At 38.7% G+C, this 20923-nt stretch overlaps 2 protein-coding genes across 2 annotated transcripts in view; one reads left to right on the top strand and one right to left on the bottom strand.

Moving 5' to 3' along the window:
* Positions 1-430: 430 nt before the first annotated feature.
* hephl1b (hephaestin-like 1b) lies at positions 431-18288 on the bottom strand. The gene is made up of 20 exons (XM_063013557.1): positions 18116-18288; positions 16388-16632; positions 11461-11673; positions 10809-11030; positions 9830-10084; positions 8545-8713; positions 8222-8229; positions 7745-7867; positions 6852-6983; positions 6291-6496; positions 5517-5661; positions 4389-4601; positions 3931-4138; positions 3638-3777; positions 3392-3520; positions 3179-3285; positions 2522-2741; positions 1742-1881; positions 1456-1636; positions 431-703 (listed from the first exon to the last, which is right to left on the bottom strand). The coding sequence occupies exons 1-20, from the start codon at positions 18286-18288 to the stop codon at positions 630-632; spliced, it is 3303 nt and encodes a 1100-aa protein (XP_062869627.1). The 3' UTR covers positions 431-629.
* Positions 18289-20617: 2329 nt separating this feature from the next.
* The window catches only part of paxbp1 (PAX3 and PAX7 binding protein 1), a 15347-nt gene continuing 15041 nt past the window's right edge, over positions 20618-20923 (top strand). Inside the window, exon 1 of the mRNA XM_063013559.1 lies at positions 20618-20923. This exon is cut by the window's right edge and continues 83 nt beyond it. Within this exon, the coding sequence (XP_062869629.1) occupies positions 20733-20923 (191 nt within the window). The 5' untranslated portion in view covers positions 20618-20732.

The raw sequence follows: 20923 nt of genomic DNA, 5'->3' as shown, positions 1-20923 counted from the left end.
CTGCTCCCATATTTGTTTTATGGACAAGGAAGTGCTCTTAGGAAGTGCTCTTTTAAATCTCACTTTAATCAGCGTCTTTATTCAGAATAACAAAAACCAGAATGAGAGGGTGGTGTTCTCACCCTTAACGATGATGTGTGACATGATGAAAAGTGATAGGTGTCTCTTGACTTTCAATAATAACCAAACTAATAGTGCCTCATCATGCTCCATTCACAACAGAGATGTGCTTTATTTTTTATTAGCATTACACTGATGTGTTAATCAAAAAAGTCATTTAACAGTCAGCTATACAGCAATACCCCATACTTATTTTAACTTATTGACAAAGATGTAATGTTGGCCCAAGATTTACATTCACATTTATGCTAAATGCTAAAGGGCTGAAGTTTAAAAGCCATGGTTTGCTACTGCACAATATAAGTAAGTTATAAAAGTAATATATACCTGTATTTGCCATTTGCTAGCCATTTTATATTACCATGATGTGTAATTATTGCTCTTGTATCAATAAAATTTAGATTAAGGTTTACAGTCTTCTATTTATTATAAACAACATTAAGACAGAAAAGCTTTAATAAATGAGCATGTAATAAGACACTATAAATATTTTTTTATTTGAGATCATACTAGTCCATATTAAGGGTGGCGATGAAGACCAGGATCCAAACAGTTACCAAGTGTTGAGATGAAGTGCTGGCCCCTAAAACACACATGCAAACAATAATTCAGTGTGTCTAGATACACAATTTATTTGCATTTGTAGGCTTTTTTCATTGCATTGCTTTATTTCATTTTTTCATTTTCGGCACTTTGCAAACGCTTTTATCCAAAGCGACTTAAAGTACTGTGACAGTTTACAGTCTAAGCAATTAAGGGTTAAGGGCCTTGCTCAAGGGCCCAACAGTGGCAACCTGGCAGTGGTGGGGCTTGAACCAGTGACCTTTCGATTACTAGTTCAGTACCTTAACAGCTAGTCTATATCTGCCCTCAAACAAGCTGAAATTTACATGTTTGGCATTAAGCAGACACATTTTTTCCAAAGCGACTTACAGTACTGTGACAGTGTATTGTCTGAGCAATTACAGGTTAGGGGCCTTACTTAAGTGCCCAACAGTGGCAACCTGGCAGTGCTGGGGCTTGAACCCCTACAGGATTACTAGTCCAGTACCAGTACCTTGACCACTAGGCTACAACTGCCCTACCAACAATTAAACGAGTACTAATATGGAAGGGTGGGGCTAACACATGCTTCCCCAAAATCATGCAAATCAGCCACCTTCTCTTTTCAAACAGCTGCTCAATAGCATTATTAAGCTGATCAACACACTAGTATGGGTGTTAACTGCCCTATTTTGTTTAGGCACTCTTGGACTCCAGTCTATGGCCGCAGATGCATAATCTTAATAATGATATATTTACAGTTTATTTACTGTATTTGAGCAGGAGTCCTACCTGAGCTGGGCTTGTATAGGTTTAGACTCTTGATGGTGTAGGTTGTCTCCATGCCTGCATGAATATGGTCATTCACATGGCAGTGCAGAAGCCACGTTCCCTCACTGTCCGGGACTATCTCCAGCGTCTGGAACGTGCCCGGGAACAAGTCGTATACGTCGGCCCGGTGGGTGTGGTCTGTCTGCTCCAGACAGGAGAGTAAAATGAAAGACAAAATAAATAAAAAATAAAAAAAATCTTTGTTTCATGTCAACAACAACATTTTTTTAGTTTAATATGTTTTAACCTTGTGGGTGAAGGTCTGGCCATGTAGGTGTACAGTGTGCAGATCCACTTCACTGCCCATGCCCAGCAGATACCAGTTCACTTTATTTCCGATCTGCATTTCTAGTCCATGAAGATTTCCATACACTCTGCCATTGATTGCTGGGAAGAGCAGTAAACACAGTAAGGAGTATACTCTTAAAATTAGAGAGGACAGTTTTTTTATTTCTATTAATGCCATAGAAGAACCATGCTTGGTACCTTGATACCTGTTGTTTTAATAACTAATTCCGTAACCATTTGTGTTTGCTTAAGGGCCCAACGCCATCGACCTAGCAGTGGTGGGGCTTGAACCAGTGGCCCTTCTGATGACTAGTCCAGTACTTTAACAGCTAGAATATAACATCCCAAACATAACAGCTGCAATTACCACCTTTGCTGGTTAAACAATGGCACCTACACAATGAGGCAGAAAATAATGGAGATCGCTGCGTGACTCTCCATGTGTGATATGGATCCCCATATAAACCTGCCTCATTGCAGCAGTATCGGTAGTAATTGGACATGACTAGATTGGGAGAAAATTGGAGGAAAATTTTTACAATGATATCTGAAGATGATCTTTAACAATGGTAAATGGTTCCATTGCTATCAATTATTTTCTGAGACTTTAAATATGCCTGTAAATATAACAAATCTCACTAAACACAGCAATGAACTCACATGTTATGGACATAAATATTTCTGTATAGCTGAAAAATGCATTTCTGTGGTCAAGTAACAAAAGTTAAATGGTTCCCACCATGCATTTTATTGCTCTCCACAAAGTCTTCATTCTTGATCAGAGGATGTGAGCTGTTATAGTAGACTTGAATGTTTTCCTCCAGGTACCATGATATATTCTCATCAAAGATGAAGAATAGAAGAGCAAATTCTTGATCCACGTCAAGTCTTTGTCTGGTTTGGCTCAATGTTCCTTTCCTGCAGATTACTAGTGGTCCTATTAGTCCACTGGTTGTGTCCTGAAATACAATATACATTTTAGGAGCACCATTTAGACCTTGTAACAAATGTAAAATAATAAAAAATCTGAATGGCAGTTTTTAGGGCAGTTGTAGCCTAGTGGTTAAGGTACTGGACTAGTAATCCAAAGGTTGCTGGTTCAAGCCCCACCACTGCCAGGATGCCAATGTTGGGCCCTTGAGCAAGGCCCTTAACCCTTAATTGCTTAGACAATATACTGTCACAGTACTGTAAGTCGCTTTGGATAAAAGTGTCTGCTAAATGTTGAAATGAAATGAAATGAATGGTCTAATAGAGTGTTTCTCAACTAGGGAAGTCTGCAGCCCACTAGGGGGCCCCAGTGAGCCCAGATGGGAGTTATGTTGCATTTTATTGAGAAGAGTTTAAATAATCACATAATATATAAAATATTTCCACACTGGTGATTAGTGATTACCTTAATCAAGTCCACAGTAGAGTAGTAGGCGAATGTGATGCAGTTTGGATCAGAGACACCTGGGCCTGAACTCTCAGGAACACTCCACAGATATGTACTTGTGTTTCCTGCAGTTAAAAATGATGGAAAATTTCCAAAGGTTTAATGTATATGTCTAAACCTTATGTGTAAAATGTTGTTTTCATTTATGTCTTTTAAATAAGTGTTTCTCACCAGGCAGTACAGGTTCTGGATTTTGGGGTGAAGTTTTCACTCCATGAGGGTGGATAGTGTAAGGACGACTGGCCTTATTAAGGAACGTGATCTGAAGGACCTCCCCAACCTCAGCCCTGATGATTGGACCTACACACACACACAAAGAGACACACATAGACTAAAATTAACTGACAATTATAGATGGCTTTGTAATTTTGTTAGTAATATATAGAGAGTAAATTAATACATTAATTAAGACTATACCCAGTATTTCCAGATGTTGCTCTGCAGTCCCACGTTGCTTCCTGATTCTAAAGGTAGCATCAGTGTACTCCCTGTAAACGACTTTCTTATATTTAGAGCCAAGCCGGGTCTCTCCTCTCCCCACAAATATACTGCCTGGACTGAGAAACAAAGCTTATATTACTTCACAGACAGAAAATTGTAATCAATAATCATTTTAAGTATTGTGTTATGAATTTAATATAAGAAGATATGTGTATGTAAAGAACTTACTTTACTTTTATAACCAATTTTTTGTATATAAATATGCTCACCTGTCTTCTTCTGTGGTGTTAAAGTTTTGAAGTTCCCAGGTGCGATCTGGTGCGTAATCCCACTCCAGCTCCTCTGCTGAGATGTAGTAGTTTGCTGTAGGAGCAGACAGACGAGACGACCGACTGTCCCCACACTTCTTTACTCTGTACTGCTGCCTCATTCCTCCCATGTAATGATCACTGACTTGGCAGCTTAACTCAAACTGCCCTGTATGCAGGAAAGCACAAACATTTAATGAATTACCAGACCAATTTCTCACAGCATAACATAACAATTTGTGTTAGGAACTATATACTGTACTGTAACAAAGTAGCATGGCTTTCAGTTATTCAGTCATAGAAAAAGAACAGCCGCAAAAGCATTTAAATCCCAACACCACCCTACAAATGTGTGTAAACTTTCAACTATTATCAACTAACTAATAAACATTTAAAACAAAACAAAAGCTACGACTAACCAGTTGTATCTGGCTGCATGAAAACACTAACAGCAGTGTGTGGGAACACGGCGACGGTATCACGAGTGGTGCCCTCTGTTAGAAAGGTGTTTCCCTGGAAGTGAACCCCATGCATGTCGACTTCTGTGCCGAGCCCTAAGAGATGCCATCTGACCCGGTCATTCTCACATATCTCCAGCCCTGGAAGGTTCCCGTACATGTAGCCATTCACCGCTGCAGTACAGACATGAACATACAGAACACAACAACTAGTTAGTAAACATTTTACCCAAAGAGTTTTGGACTATGTGGTGGAGCATCTTGTCACAAATGTTAGACTTGGGGTTAAGATCAGGACTATAACCAGACCACATATCCAAGATCTCTTTGTACTTTTTGTTATTTATTATTATTTTATTAATCCTGATCATATTACTGGTTCTTCTTGCTGAAAGCAACCCCATAAAATGATCCTACCTCTATTATAGTCTACAGAGAGGATTGTGCTACCCATTATGGGTTTCCTTCTTACAACTTGGCCGTAAGGGTTCTTTTCGTTTGGTTTAACACATTGGATAGAATTGATTTATAAATTGTTCATTCAGTAACATACACTGGCTTCTGTAATTGAGTCAAATAAGAAGTTTATGTCACAGTAACCCTTCTAATTTAGTGTTTAAGTTCAGATGAGTGGCCTGACCTTTGTATTTAGACTGTAATAAACTTTAAACTGTGAACTGAGTCTGTTCAGTGCTTTTGAAATGGTCCAAGTTTTTGTTTCTCTGTGTTTTGAGACATTATTTTATTTAAATGCTCTTTCGACATAATTTGTTATATGGGCAGTTTCTACTCTATTTAACATTTAAAATGAATTGATTAAATAAAATATTAATGAAATAAATTATCTAATAACAGCAGATCCATATAATTTTTAATTGTTAAGTAAGATCAAAGTTCGTTACACAAGGGGTATGAAAACAATATCACTGGTTTCCTTTTTAAATATCAGTAAATTGTTAAAATGCTTTAGTCTTAATATGATAATGCAAACTGTTTTGAAATCAACTACAGCAAACAGCTGTAATAATGTTTTATACTATGTAATAAAATGATGGTGAGATGTGTGAATGTAATGAGCTGAAACTCTACCATGCATCTTGTTGCTCTCCTGAAAGGTTTCATCCTCTGGGTCAGATTCGTATGTTCCATATAACTGAATATTCCTGTTCAGGTACCAGCTCAGATTTTCATCCAGAACTGAGAAGAGCAGGAAGAACTCTTTATCCACATCTTTCTTACAATGTCAGGAAAGAATAAAAAATATGTTATGAATGTATATGTGAGATGAATCACAACTCATGAAACAAAATAGGTATATTGGTTATTAAAATAACCATAAATAAATGTGTTTCTTTTTGTAATTGTTTTGCACAAACACATTACAGGGCAGCTGTATCCTGGTGCCCATTGTACTGGACTAGTAATCAGAAGGTTGCCAGTTCAAGCCCCATAACTGCAAGGATAACTGCATAACTGCTGTTGGGCCCTTGAGCAGGACACTTAACCCTCAATTGCTAAGATTGTATACTGTCACAACTGTAAGTCACTTCGAATAAAAGGACAAAAGGGAAATTGGTAGCCTAGTGGTTAGGGTACTGGACTAATAATTAAAAGGTCGCTGGATTAAGGACCCCCCACTGCCAGGTTGCCACTGTTGGGCTTATGAGCAAGTCCTTAATTGTGATAGTCAAACCAGAAGTGCCAGAGCAGCAGACCATCACTAAAGCAAGAAATTCACCCATTCTAATCAGGGGCAAGATGTTTAATATATCACAGATGTTTAAAACTATTGCTGGTATCCCCCTTAGAAACGAATCTCATTTAAAAGCATCTTTATTACGTAAAATGTAGAAACAATCATACCTGGGTGTTGCTGGAGGTCAGCGTACCTCTCTTGCACACTAAAAGTGGGCCAAAGAGGCCAGAGTTAGTGTCTTTAATAGGGTCAGTGGAGGAGAAATACAGGTATGAGATGCAGGCCGGGTCACTCTCAGAAGGCCCCTCTCTCACCTCCCACCTATAGGTGAACAAGTGTTCTGGCTGCACATGAGATCCACTTTTCACAACATCTGCAAAATAGTATTTTTTTATTATTTTATTTATTTAATCTGTAGTCTTTTGTGGTGTTTTTTTTTCTATTAGGAACATGCTGCATGCTGTGCTCTTAGTGTGATCTTTGCAAAATTCCCACCCATATGGAAAGTATATTGTGATAAATCTCTACATGATGTTACCAGTTACAAATAGGGTATCAACTTGTAACCACAAATAAACTGCCCCCATCCCATCATGACCCCACAAAACAGCCCCTACCAGTAAAACTGCTAAAGTATGACTTGGTTGTGTATGTTAGAGTATTTTAATTGAATACTGAATACTGTATTTTGTCCCAAAGTATTTGGATCAACCTTTTTGCCCACTCACCATCTTCATATTGAGCTCCCTCATAGTTCTTTGCGTACTGGAGGCCATGAGGCTGGATGCTGTAGTTCCTGTCAGCTCTGTTCAAAAATGTAATCTGTAATACGTCCCCAACTTCAGCATGCAGTACAGGACCTAAAAGAACAGAACCAAGCAAAAAATTATTAGTCTTTTTATTTATAGGATGGATCTTATATTAATATAACACACATGCACAAAGATTATCTCCATAACAAAGATGACAACTCTTTTTCTGATTATTTTCTGATTATTAGGTTCAAGTGTTTTAGGCTCATTCATTGCTAACAGATCTATACAGTTAATTACTATTATTAAAGTCAATTAAAATAAATAATTAACTTGATTCCTTGGTGGCAACAGCTTAGGTGAACATGCTACTGTTCCTTGTCTCAGCATGACTGTGCTACCATGAATAAAGCAACATATATGGCTTGGAGAGCTCAGTGTGAAATTTCACTGACCTCAAACACACTAAAGACTCTTGGGATAAACTGGATGTCGATTGTTCGCCAAGCCTTTCAACATTAATGCCTTTGCACACATGACCGCAAACTCACTTCAAAACTGGTGGAAAGCCAGAAAAGTGGAGCCTGTTATAGTCACAAATGAGATGGAGGTGGTGGTAGTAACTCCATTTAATGGCCACTGATTTGGAAGGGATGTCCAACAAGCTCATGATTAGGTGTTATTGGTGTAATAGGTGTAATATTTTTAGCCTTACAGTAAGTATGGAAATAAAAGCACAATATGTTGTAATAATGGCTTAATGTGCAATCATTTAACATACAATTTAAAATAAGATCACAAACTGTCCATTATCCATTTCATGTAATGGAAAAATAATGATAAAAAAGGAATAAAATTGTTTAGTTTACCCAAAATTCCAAGGTGGGTGTCTGTGTTAATCTTCTCTGTAAAAGTGCTATCAGTGTAAGCTGTGAATACTGCCTTTATGTATTCCCCACCCAGACCACCACCTTCTCTGCTAAAATAAACCTCTGACGGGCTGTGGATGAATAGAATAATGTACTTCTATTAAAATATGATCAAAACATGCCGAATAAATCAACAAAACTTTACTCTGATTGACAAAAAAATCAGAGATCTAAGCAAGAGAGTGAAGTAGCGTGACAAATGTTAGACAGACAGACAGACAGACAGACAGACAGACAGACAGACAGACAGACAGACAGACAGATAGATAGATAGATAGATAGATAGATAGATAGATAGATAGATAGATAGATAGATAGATAGATAGATAGATAGATAGATAGATAGATTAAGACTTATGCAGGAGGAATGGGACAAAATAACACCGGAAACCCTTAATTGCTTGGTATCCTTGGTACCAGAATGTCTTTTAAGTGTGGTGAGAAGAAATGGCAACATGGTACATGCTTTACTGTTCACAGTGGTAGGTGCTTTACCATCCCAACATTTTTTATGTGTTGCAGGCCTGAAATGAATGGATGTATATTAACAAATAATTAAAATAATGCTGACCAGACAAAACATGAAATATCTTGGGTTACTTCTTGGGTTGACAATAAAATAAAAGTCAAAGTACGAGGGATCTGATCTGGTGATGTTTATTAAACATTATAACTATTATAACATCTATTTACTTGCACAAAAAACTAGTCCTGTTTATTTGGGTCAATAAGGGCCATACCTTCCACTTTCAGTCAGTGACACATGGGTCAGAGCATCTATTCCTGATGGAGCATAATTCCATGGAACCAGCTCAGCAGCGATGTAGTACTTCCTTACAGTCCCGTCCATAGTCACAGAGTTCGTCTGCCCACCGCAGTGTGAAACCTGGAACAGTGCTTGCATGCCATCTGCACATAATTATCATTACTTTATACAAAGTGACAGCAAAACCACAAATGTGGAGGCCTTTATCAACAAGATGTGTATCTAGTTTATGTATTATATAAACTAACGGCCGTGCAGTGTATACACTGACATATACTGTATATTGTACACTAAAGAATTTCACTGGTAATGACGTTCTATAAGTCTCTGTTTACTGCATGTGTAGCATTTGTGCAGTTCCTAAACTGGGATCTTTTGACCTAAAACACACTTAGAATGTAAGTCTGAGGGCAGCTGGATTTCAGTAATATACTAAAATATGACTTAATCAAATAAACATGACTATAACATGAATACCAAACCAAAACTGTTAAGTAGGGATAGGGAATATGCCCGGAAGATCACAATGGATGACAAAGTCCAGTTTTAAATAAAGAAATGTGATTTCTGTGCTGTTATGACTCATTTGACCCACAAACCCAAGTAAAGTATTAAACCCAGCCACCCAAGAAGTCCTAAGCATTCAGGAAACCATTTAGAAAAGTAGTTTATGAGTGAGGACTTTAATGTAAAGTGTTCCAGGGGTTCAAATCCCTGGCTGGGCTCATGAGTATAGAAAGTGCATGGTGTTACATAAACCTAGCTTTTGGGGGATGGGGCACATATCGATGCACATGTGCCAGTCTGGGTCCCAAGCCCAGATGAATGGGACGGTTGGGTCAGGAAGGGCATCTGGCGTAAAGATTGTGCCAAATTGAATATGCATATGAATGAATCGGTGTGGTACCCCAAAACCCTAATAATTTGGTCCGTCATTTTTACCATGACCCAGACAACACAAACAATGCATCAAAATGAAATACACTTAATTAATAAAAATGGTGGCAATCTGGTTCCACTGTGGTTTACAAGATGTAATGTAAAGCCTCCACAAGGGGGTGTTCATGTACAAGTTTATTTTGTGTTTATCATTTATTTAATTATTATTATTTTTCTCTGCAACCCATTTTTTTCAGGGTTTGAAAAAGGTAGAGCTAGAGATGAAGGTTATTTTGTTTAATATCTTTGATAGATGTGGTAGAAATAAGCTTGAACGCATTTATTTTTCTTTAATTACGCCTTTTAAAAACAGTGTGTACCTTGGATATGGGTGTTAACCTGACAGTTCAGCAGCCATCGTCCAGTCACCAAAGGCACCATCTCTGCCGTCATGAAGGTGGCAGGAAACAGGCTGACGGTGTCCACGCGGTGCCCAAGAACCAACATTGTGTGCCCATGGAAATATGCAGAATGAATATCCACCTCGTTGCCCATGCCGAGAAAATGCCATGCCACTTTTCTGTTCTGGCATAGCTCCAGTCCAGGAAGGTTTCCGTACACATAGCCATTAATAGCTGAAATATAAAATAATATACAGAGCATAAAATATTAACAGTATTAACATTACTCTTGGTAATTTCTGTAGATTTGGTTATTAAAAATAATGATTCTTATTATTATTATTAAAAATAATGATTCTTCTTATTATTATTTATATTTTTGGACTTTCCGCTTTTGTATTGTCTCAGTTTTGATATCTTTAACTTCCTTGTGCACGCTACACCCTGGCTGTCCAAGGCTTCTTAGATATGTGTGACTCCTCTGGCCAGAGCTTTGCACCAGCCAGCAGTGGCTTCCTAAAGGGAGACCCAGCGCACTGGTAGGGGTAGAACTTTGGGCTGTCAATCAAAAAGTGCAGCTACTGTTGGGACCTTAACACCCTCGGCTTCAGGGGCATCACACAATGACTGACCCTGCGCTCTGACCCCAGCTTCCAAACAAACTGGGGTACATGTGTATACGTATATATGACAAAGGCGTTCTATTGTACATACTCAGGTCAGGCAACATATTCGTGGTGGTGCCTTGATCAGACACTAGGTGTTGCTGTCAACACCCTTTCCAGGCTTTCCACTATTGGACATGGTCAATTGTGCCCAACCTTAGACTGAAGACTCTATGTGATGGGGTGATGGGTTTGTGTACTGGACCACTGGGCCACTCAAGCACCCCCAAATGAATCAATTCTAGTGCAGATGTTCTTAGACAACAAACATAAACATACAGAGAAATAATTACCATTCATCTGGTTAGACCGCTGAAAATCTGGATCAGTTGGGTCCACACCATCTGGATCGAAACAAAAGTTTTGGATGTTTTCATCTAGGTACCAGCTCAGGTTCTCATCCACCACACTAAACAGAAGGAGAAAGTCCTGATCCACATCAGTTCTTCGTACCTGAGAGTAGGTTACCCTTGATGGTGTTTTTGAATTTAATCCATAAATAGGCTGTAGGGTTCCTAAAATAAATAGAGTTCCACAAATGTAAATAGTTACATGTATTTCACAACTGATATACATTTAATATTTACATGTGAATGTTGTGGGTTAGTTATCAGTGCATTAAAAAGTGCAGGTCAGTTGGATCTACTAAAAATTAACCCAAGTGCTAGTAGACAGCTCTTCTCTGCCAGCGTAGGGGTTGTGCAAGCAGCAAAGGAATTGTAATAGGGAACTGAAAATGACTAAATTTGAATAAAAATAAAAAAAGGAAAACAAAAACTAGAACTATAATCTACCAAAACTAGAAGGCCCAGTCGGACCAAATCATCAAAAGCACCTGACCATTACTTTTTCCAACCTGCCTTTCCTGTCAGCTAGATATTTTATGTAACTATGTGGATGCAATTAGAGATGGAGGTTATTTTGTTTGAAAGCTAACTCTCATACCTTTCTTGCAAGTCAGCAGAGCTCCTATGAGTCCAGAGGAAATGTCTCTGGAAGCAACCAGGTGAGAGTGGTAAGCCCAGGTCAAGCAGTTTGGATCTCCAGCAGTTGGACCATACTCTGGCTTCACTGTCCACGTGTAAGTGTACGTTCCTCTAGGTGGAACCCCATCATCTTGCTTCATTCTTCCAGATGTTCCGTCTGGATATAGTGCCCCTATTACAAAGAATATAATGTTAACCCAGTTACTGTACAGAATTTTAAACTCGAGGTGTTCGGGTGGCGCAAAAATCTGTTATGCTAGCCCTCCATTGCTTGACATTTACACAGGCATGGTTGGCCATCCAAAACTGAAAACTTCCAACTATAGGTATCATTCCTACAGTAACAATGAACTCTATAAATAAAATAAATGATAAACCTTGGGCAACTTTCTTATGTATGCAGAATCAGACAGTCAAACGTAGCTACACAATGATAACTCTTCAGGCAGCAGTTTGGCTACATTTGCATGTTAGGAAGCACATGCTAGCCGATTTTATTAAGGAAAAATCTCTAATTGCAAACCATAATAAGGCGAGGGTCGAGACAATCGAGAGGTCAATAAAAAAGGAAACAGTTGTAGGATTAAAGTACAGACAGTGGTCAAGGAGACAGGAAGCTTGTGTGCATTGTTGCAGTCTAGGTGAATGTACTAGATGATGACGAGTGCAATGTTTTATACCCCCACAGCTGTAAAATGCATTAATACAGATAAGAAGTTACTAACTTTCTTTTTTTTTACACGTAGTACACATAGTGACTTGTCAGCTTAGTCTGTGCCCATGTTTTACACAACATGTACACCTATTATTATCCCTTCTTTTGTATTTTAATTAATCTGATAGTCTGATAGTTTTATTTAGTATTTATGGCAATGTACAGTGTATCACAAAAGTGAGTACACCCCTCACATTTCTGCAAATATTTCATTATATCTTTTCATGGGACAACACTATAGACATGAAACTTGGATATAACTTAGAGTAGTCAGTGTACAGCTTGTATAGCAGTGTAGATTTACTGTCTTCTGAAAATACCTCAACACACAGCCATTAATGTCTAAATAGCTGCAACATAAGTGAGTACACCCCACAGTGAACATGTCCAAATTGTGCCCAAATGTGTCGTTGTCCCTCCCTGGTGTCATGTGTCAAGGTCCCAGGTGTAAATGGGGAGCAGGGCTGTTAAATTTGGTGTTTTGGGTACAATTCTCTCATACTGGCCACTGGATATTCAACATGGCACCTCATGGCAAAGAACTCTCTGAGGATGTGAGAAATAGAATTGTTGCTCTCCACAAAGATGGCCTGGGCTATAAGAAGATTGCTAACACCCTGAAACTGAGCTACAGCATGGTGGCCAAGGTCATACAGCGGTTTTCCAGGACAGGTTCCACTTGGAACAGGCTTCGCCAGGGTCGACCAAAGAAGTTGAGTCCACGTGTTCGGCGTCATATCCAGAGGTTGGCTTTAAAAAATAGACACATGAGTGCTGCCAGCATTGCTGCAGAGGTTGAAGACGTGGGAGGTCAGCCTGTCAGTGCTCAGACCATACGCCGCACACTGCATCAACTCGGTCTGCATGGTCGTCATCCCAGAAGGAAGCTGACACACAAGAAAGCCCGCAAACACTTTGCTGAAGACAAGCAGTCCAAGAACATGGATTACTGGAATGCCCTGTGGTCTGACGAGACCAAGATAAACTTGTTTGGCTCAGATGGTGTCCAGCATGTGTGGCGGCGCCCTGGTGAGAAGTACCAAGACAACTGTATCTTGCCTACAGTCAAGCATGGTGGTGGTAGCATCATGGTCTTGGGCTGCATGAGTGTTGCTGGCACTGGGGAGCTGCAGTTCATTGAGGGAAACATGAATTCCAACATGTACTGTGACATTCTGAAACAGAGCATGATACCCTCCCTTCGAAAACTGGGCCTCATGGCAGTTTTCCAACAGGATAACGACCCCAAACACAATCTCCAAGATGACAGTTGCCTTGCTGAGGAAGCTGAAGGTAAAGGTGATGGACTAAACCCAATTGAGCACCTGTGGCGCATCCTCAAGTGGAAGGTGGAGGAGTTCAAGGTGTCTAACATCCACCAGCTCCGTGATGTCATCATGGAGGAGTGGAAGAGGATTCCAGTAGCAACCTGTGCAGCTCTGGTGAATTCCATGCCCAGGAGGGTTAAGGCAGTGCTGGATAATAATGGTGGTCACACAAAATATTGACACTTTGGGCACAATTTGGACATGTTCACTGTGGGGTGTACTCACTTATGTTGCCAGCCATTTAGACATTAATGGCTGTGTGTTGAGTTATTTTCAGAAGACAGTAAATCTACACTGCTATACAAGTTGTACACTGACTACTCTAACTTATATCCAAGATTTATTTCAATAGTGTTGTCCCATGAAAAGATATAATAAAATATTTGCAGAAATGTGAGGGGTGTACTCACTTTTGTGATACACTGTATATAACAAATGTGGTACTAGAAATGGAAAAAATTATTCACTGCATTAAATCATTGCTCATATTCAGTTTGATGGCAATAATGGTCTTAATTCCAATTCATTTTCACGTTTTACCATGGCTTTATCCTGGTCAGTGGTCCAGCTTTTCTACAGTCAATGGGTGCAATGCAGTAACATACCCTACACAGGACGTCAGTCCATCACAGGGCCTTGACCAGACGTAGCCGGTTATGTCTGTATGTAGACGCCCAACCTGCCGACAGCACCACTGGGGATTTGAACCCTGCATCTGAACGGTAGTGGGCTAGCACAATTTATTGATGCTTGACCCTTATTTAAATATAATAAACTGAAATCTCTTATTCACAAATGTATTCAGACACTTCATTCATTATGTTGTAAAGCCTTTTTGGCAACAATTACAGCTGACCTGGTAAATATGTCTCTTCAGGCTCTGCACATCTGGATTTGGGAACTTTCTCCCATTTTCATGAAAAATCTCAAGCTTTCAGACTGAATGGCGAACGTATGTGAGCTGCTATTTTATTTATTTATTTATTACAAATCATATAATTAGCATAATTTAAGTGAAACTTAATTTAAGTGAAACACCATGATTAAAGACAGTGGATATTTGAGTTACTGCCTTTCTATTAACCACTCTGGCCACTGAAGATCACTAGTTTTTTTATTTATTTATTTATTTTGGCAACATTCTTCAGATTAGCTGTTCCAGACACATTCAAATGAGACCGGCATTAACAAATATGCCATGCTCAGTCCCTCAGATCACACTGTCCCAATTCTGATGTTTGATAAGACCATTAACTGAAACCTTTGACCCTTGTCTCTATGATTTCTGCATTGCACTGCTGTCATATGACTGGCTGATCATTAGTCTCAGAAAAATCAGTTTTGCTAGTACGGGAAGTTGGCACAGTGTCATTCTGTCACTAATGGCATGTCTCTGTGCCAAAAGAGATAACAATGTGGCATACAGAGCTTTTTTTACTTTGCTGTTAACTTCCTTAGGATTATGTATCAGACCCACACCCGATACAACTTTTGACTAAAAGAAAATCAGAGATAAAGGATTGACCAATTCGTCTCAGCTCCATTTTCTGTCTAGACTAGATCCTTTTACCTAATGTTTCAAAATACCCTACATAGAGAATAATGAGCGCATTATAACCTGAAGTATTTGATAAGGATTTGTATTGCATAATACAATAATCAGGTTTCTGAGAAACAGCCTTTTGGTTTTATAGTAACACCACAATCAACTGTGAAATAATTATTTTTAACCCTTATGAATAAGGCCCTACCTAATTCACGGCTGAGTAACATGCAATTTTCTGGGAAATTCAAAATGTAATGTTTGTGTTTAGCGGTTTAATGTTTTTTATTCGTGTAGCATTTAAGTGCCTCACGTTTACTGGTTAATTTGCACTATGAGGCGGTTCTTGAGCAAGACCCTTAACCCTCTCGGCTCCAGGGGCACCGTACAACAGCTGACCCTGCGCTCTGATCCCAGCTTCCAAAAAAAAGAAACTGTACACTTATATATGTATATGTGACAAAGGCATTCTATTGTAATTGTAGTTAGGAGCATCATGTTTGCGTTTCTGTCATTAAAACGCTGGGTTTTTTGTTAACCTCATAGAAACTATAAGTCTCGTTAAACAAAACTGTATTTTTGTTGTGTTTGGACCTTAATTCCTGCATTCTTGCAATTCCCTGAACTAAAAAGCTGAGAGTCATGACAAAAATGATTAATTTGAATGAAATATTAAGTAATTTTACAAGAAAATGTCAGTGTAGTAGTCTATCACATGAACTATAAAAAGCTCTTCATTTATTTATAGTCTGTTTCAATACTGCTTTATCTTGGTCCGGGTCACAGTTGGTGCAATTCACTGGGAGAAAGGTAGGAAACACCCCGGACAGGTCGCCAGTCCATCACAGGACAGTTAACCTGACCGCATGTGTTTGGACTCTGGGAGAAAACTGGAGAACATGCAAACTCCACTCAGAAAGGACCCGAACTGCTCCATCTGGGAATCGAACCCAGGAGCTTGTTGCTGTGAGGTGACAGTGTTACCCACCAAGCCACCAATAATAATAAATAATGTAATAATGTTTAGTAAATGTATAATAAATAAATAAGGGTCTATCATTATGTTATGTATAAAGATTAAAACTGATATTATTATTAATTATTGGCCAAAATTATTATATCCCTGGGGATTGGGTGGGGGATGTATTTTTTTTCTTGAACCCTTATGTATTTATGACTATTTATTTGCTTTTTGGTTGTTTCAGTGGTGTTGTGTTTTCTTACCACATGTTTAGTGTTTTCAGGCATTAATGCATCTTTAACATGTTTTAACAGAAATTTTAAGTCAGACAGGTTTTACCTTCTGAGTCTTTCTCATAGAAGACCCCGTGTGTGTGCAGAGAAAAGCTCCTGGACGCAAAGTTCTTCAGGCGGACCACAATAACATCTTCAACCTCAGCCCGAAGCACAGGCCCCAGGTAGCCAAGCCAGCTGGGTTTTGGGATCTCCTGTGTATAAGTCTCGTCTGTGTACTGCCTGTAGATAGCTTTTTTATACACGTGGCCAATTCTATGGGGGCCTTGTTCGAGAAATACAGATGCATGTCTGAAAAAAGAGAGAACCCTTTTTTGTAAAACTAAATTATGCTAGATGCATCCCAGAAATAGGTTCATCTGCCAAACCCACTGCTAACATGTATAGAAGAATTATTAAATCAACTGAATTTAATGCTTCGAACTTGGCTTTAGTTTGGGAAAATAAACAGGACTGTACTGTTTGGTGGAACCCTGATTTTAACATCACTAATAAACTGAAACGTTGATTGTACTGATTGTAAGCCAGACCTTTTCATCCAATACCAGCGTCTGACCTTACAAATACACTTTTGACTAAATGGACACAGACACAAATATATAAACTATATATACAGTACATTCAGAAAGTATTCAGACCCCTTGACTCCTTTTTGCACACTTTAGTGCATTGTGGATTTGATTTTAAATAAATATAACATTTATTCATTGCTTGTAACACATTAATTTAAACTCACTGATAATGATGAAGTAAAAATATTATAATAAATAAACAAAATATTCACAAAATTATCCAGAACCTTTAATTTGGTGCTCCTAATTGTAGTTAGGAGTATCATGTTTGCTTTAATTATTTTTAAGAACTATGTCTAGAGCTCAATTGGAATCCACCTGTTACAATATGAATGGATTTGACATATTTTGAGGGTTAGAAATTTCACTTTTGACTTTAAATTAAGTTAAAAAATCCTGATTTCAAAAATAAAAATGAACAAATAATAAGAAAAAAAATTATTAGTAATAATACTAAAAAATAAAATATTATTAACATGTTTTTATTTAAAAAAAATAAAAATAAAAAAATAAAATAAAATCATGTTTTTACTTTATCATCATGGGTATTGAATGTAGACGTGTGTGCCTCGCCTAGTGGCTGCCGTGCAAGAAAATCTGTGCTCCATAATATGCACCTTGATGCTTGACATCTTGATGTTGTTTTATGATTAACAGACAAAAGCAAGCTTAACTGTCAGGACTGATAGTGTTACATTGTTCCAGCAGCTTCTAACTAAAAAGGGTTTTTTTCAGCAGAGCTATTTTTGGTGGCTCCTGGATTAAATATTTTCTAGATATTATCCAGACAAATCCAAAGGTTGGGCTTTTTTAACTCTTAGCAGGAAACAGAATCATATACGGCACATTTTATTAGTTGGGGTAAAATTTCTGTTTATATGGGCACAGAGAAGTCACCAGGTCTAATCAATCATGATCGTTAATGATGTGCTGAAAGCCCATGCCACAACGTTTAATGAGAAAATAATAATAATAGTATTACTATAATGATAATATAAAAACTAATAAAAGCTACTGTATGGACAGCTATGACACAAAATATCTAATATCTATTTACACAACAAATTTATGAACAAAGTAAAATTCAATTAATCATTTAGTCACAGAACTAAACAGGAGTCAGAAATTTTGACTTTTGGCTTCTGTATTCATGTCTTGAATATTATACCCATATTTAAACATAATTAAACAATAAAACATACTCATCCTGAGCAGCAGATTTCCCGTTAATGTGGTTATATCCTCCTGGTGCATAATCCCAGTGCTCCTCTCTTATTCCAATAAAGAAAGTTCTTTTAATGCCTTGGTTTTCTCGAATGAATGAGCAAAAACTGATTAGACTGAACAAACACCAGCTATTCACGTGAAGCTCCATTGTGTAAGCTCCAGCGTGTCCTCTGTAAAGTGATTAAAAGTGCTGATGAGGCTAAAGCAGAGAAGAGAGAGAGAGAGAGTGAGAGTGAGAGAGAGAGGAATGACATGGGATGGGATCTATCACAAAGACACAATACATTGTAATGAACTACTTAAACTAGTGTACTGATCATTTTTCCCTTTTTGCACTGTCCCAAAATATTTCCAACCCAGTTCCCTTGTACTCCCCCGCCACTTGCATGACACTGAGCAGGGCTGCAGGCTAGCACACACCTCCCCCAAAACATGTAAAGCCATCAAGTTGACCACTTTCACATCCTGGCCAGTGGCTGATTCTTTTTTGCCCCTTGTTTATCTTGATCTGTATGTTTCTGATTTTCACCCATTCTTTTACCACTTGCACCACCCCACTCTGACCGAGGAAAGCTGCTGACTAACATTCGCCCCCTGCAACACGTACGCTGTCACCAGCTGCTTCTCTACACCAGCCAGCAAGAATTCTAAAGGAAAGTGATACCCCATATAGAAAGTCAAGCTATGCCCCATGCACTACTCATGCTTGCATCTCGAACAGACAGCAGAGGACGCATTTGCAGCGGTAGGCCAAAGGTTAGCATATTTAATTGCTGTGCCACTTGGGTGCCCTGGCGGTGTATTCTTACAGAAAGACCTAACTCTTACTGGGGATCACATCATGCTCTCCATATTTGTCAGCTGTTCGTGCCAGTTTGTGCCAGCGCCTTCCCTTTTGTGTCCAGCCTTCCCTCCCTCAGGACACAGCCATTTGTGTCTGTTGAGTGGTCGATAAGTCTGGGGGCACTACTTAGTCTCATTGGCTCCCAAGCTTTTTTTTTTTTTTACAGACACAATATTATAGCAGTGACATGATGGTGCAGCTGGTAGGTGCTGCATTGAAACATGGGTACTAGGTGCCAGGGTTTGATCCTTGGCCCACTCAGTATTAAAAATAAATTTTTAATTGGGGAGGAAAGGAAACCATATGCTGCAAATAGCTAAAAATATTAACTTCTTGTAGTTGTTGATCACAATTACGTTTACATTTTCAGCATTTAGTAGACGCTTTTATCCAAAGCGACTTACAGTATTGTGACAGTATACAGTCTAAGCAATTGAGGATTAAGGGCCTTGCTCAAGGGCTCAACAGCAGCAACCTGGCAGTGGTGGGGCTTGAACCAGCAACCTTCTGATTACTAGTCCAGTACCTTAACCACTAGGCTACAACTGCCCTTTATTTATTATTTATTACAGAAACATCTGCAGTAAAACATAGTTTTTTGCAGCATTGTGGTTCAATTTTGGCATTTGGAAATTGTTTTTCCTAAATTTTAAGTGGCATTCAGGTCAGGAGCTCAGTCATGCAAGCACCTTCCTTTTTTTAAGAAACTAGTCCTGACTTGGTTTCGAGTTTCTAGTGAAAACATCCAGATTTTTTGTTGAAGATTAAATTCTGTTTTTTCTGACATGTTGACAGACGATCCAAATGCCTGTGTGCATCTTCCTCTTTCTTTTTGGCTTTTTGGAGTTTTTATGTGGGGTGTGGCAGCAATGTGTCTTTAAATTATTGTATATTAATGTATTGTATTGTTGTTGCTATGTACAAATTTTCCATAACTGAAATGTTTTAGTAATACATTTCAAAGCAATTTTTAGTTGGCATGTCTACGATAAAATTTAAAGTTAGCTTTACTGGATACATTAACATCTGCTAATTTAAAATTAGCTTAGCAATTTAAGTTTAGCAAAAATGTTATGCCAGACTTGTTATGCCAACTTAAATTTGTAATTGTGGGGGTCAAATCAGCCTTAATGTTGTACTAACTTAAAAAAGGCAAGAAAATCAGTTACTTAATGATAAATAAAGTTGAATTCACTTAATTTGTACAGTTTGCTTTGAGGTTTATTGTTGATTACTTTCTGTTTAGCTGTTGTGTGTGGTGCACATGTACAGGTACATTTTGTGGTGATTTTTGTTCCGACAGGAATGTTGCTATGGCTTGTAGCTTATTAAAAACATAGTGGCTCAGTGGGTAGCACTGTTGCATCATAGCCTGAAGGTCTTGGGTTTGATTTCCAAGTAAAGCGGTACTTTTCTGCGGACTGTCAATGACAATTCAGCATTCACTCTCACTGCTGCCATCGTGCGGCCATTAGAAATCATTGCAGTTTTTAAATAATTAACGCCTCTGCAGTAGCGCCACGGCCCACTGAAACCACTACTCTACGTCTTTCCGGCAGGTGGCAGCAGTGAACACGCCGTGTTAAGGACGCGTTTGTCAGATTGAGAAAAAGAAGAAACACGTTCATGCAGTGCAGGGGGAAAATGGTGGACTTCATAGGCTCGTTAGCTTTGTTTTTACCGCTTTACCGAAATAACCCACATTAGCTTTCACTTCGTTCTGCGGTTATATTTATGTCCGCGTCGCAATGTTTAAAAAAGCGAAAAAGTGCAATTTCAGGCGCAGGAACGAGTCGGACGACGAGGAGAAGGTGGAAAATGAGCAGCAGCAGCAGTGCGGGCCCGGAGCGAACAGCACTAACACCCCCGCTACACCCGTTACTGTTACCGGAGCTAATTCTCTTAACAGCCACGGTAACGGAGTTCAAACCAACTCTAT

This window comes from Trichomycterus rosablanca, chromosome 18 (genome assembly GCF_030014385.1).
Source record: "Trichomycterus rosablanca isolate fTriRos1 chromosome 18, fTriRos1.hap1, whole genome shotgun sequence".
NCBI lineage: Eukaryota > Metazoa > Chordata > Actinopteri > Siluriformes > Trichomycteridae > Trichomycterus > Trichomycterus rosablanca.
The sequence above is the reverse complement of the archived record's forward strand: the minus strand, read 5'-3'. Positions and strand labels throughout refer to the sequence as shown.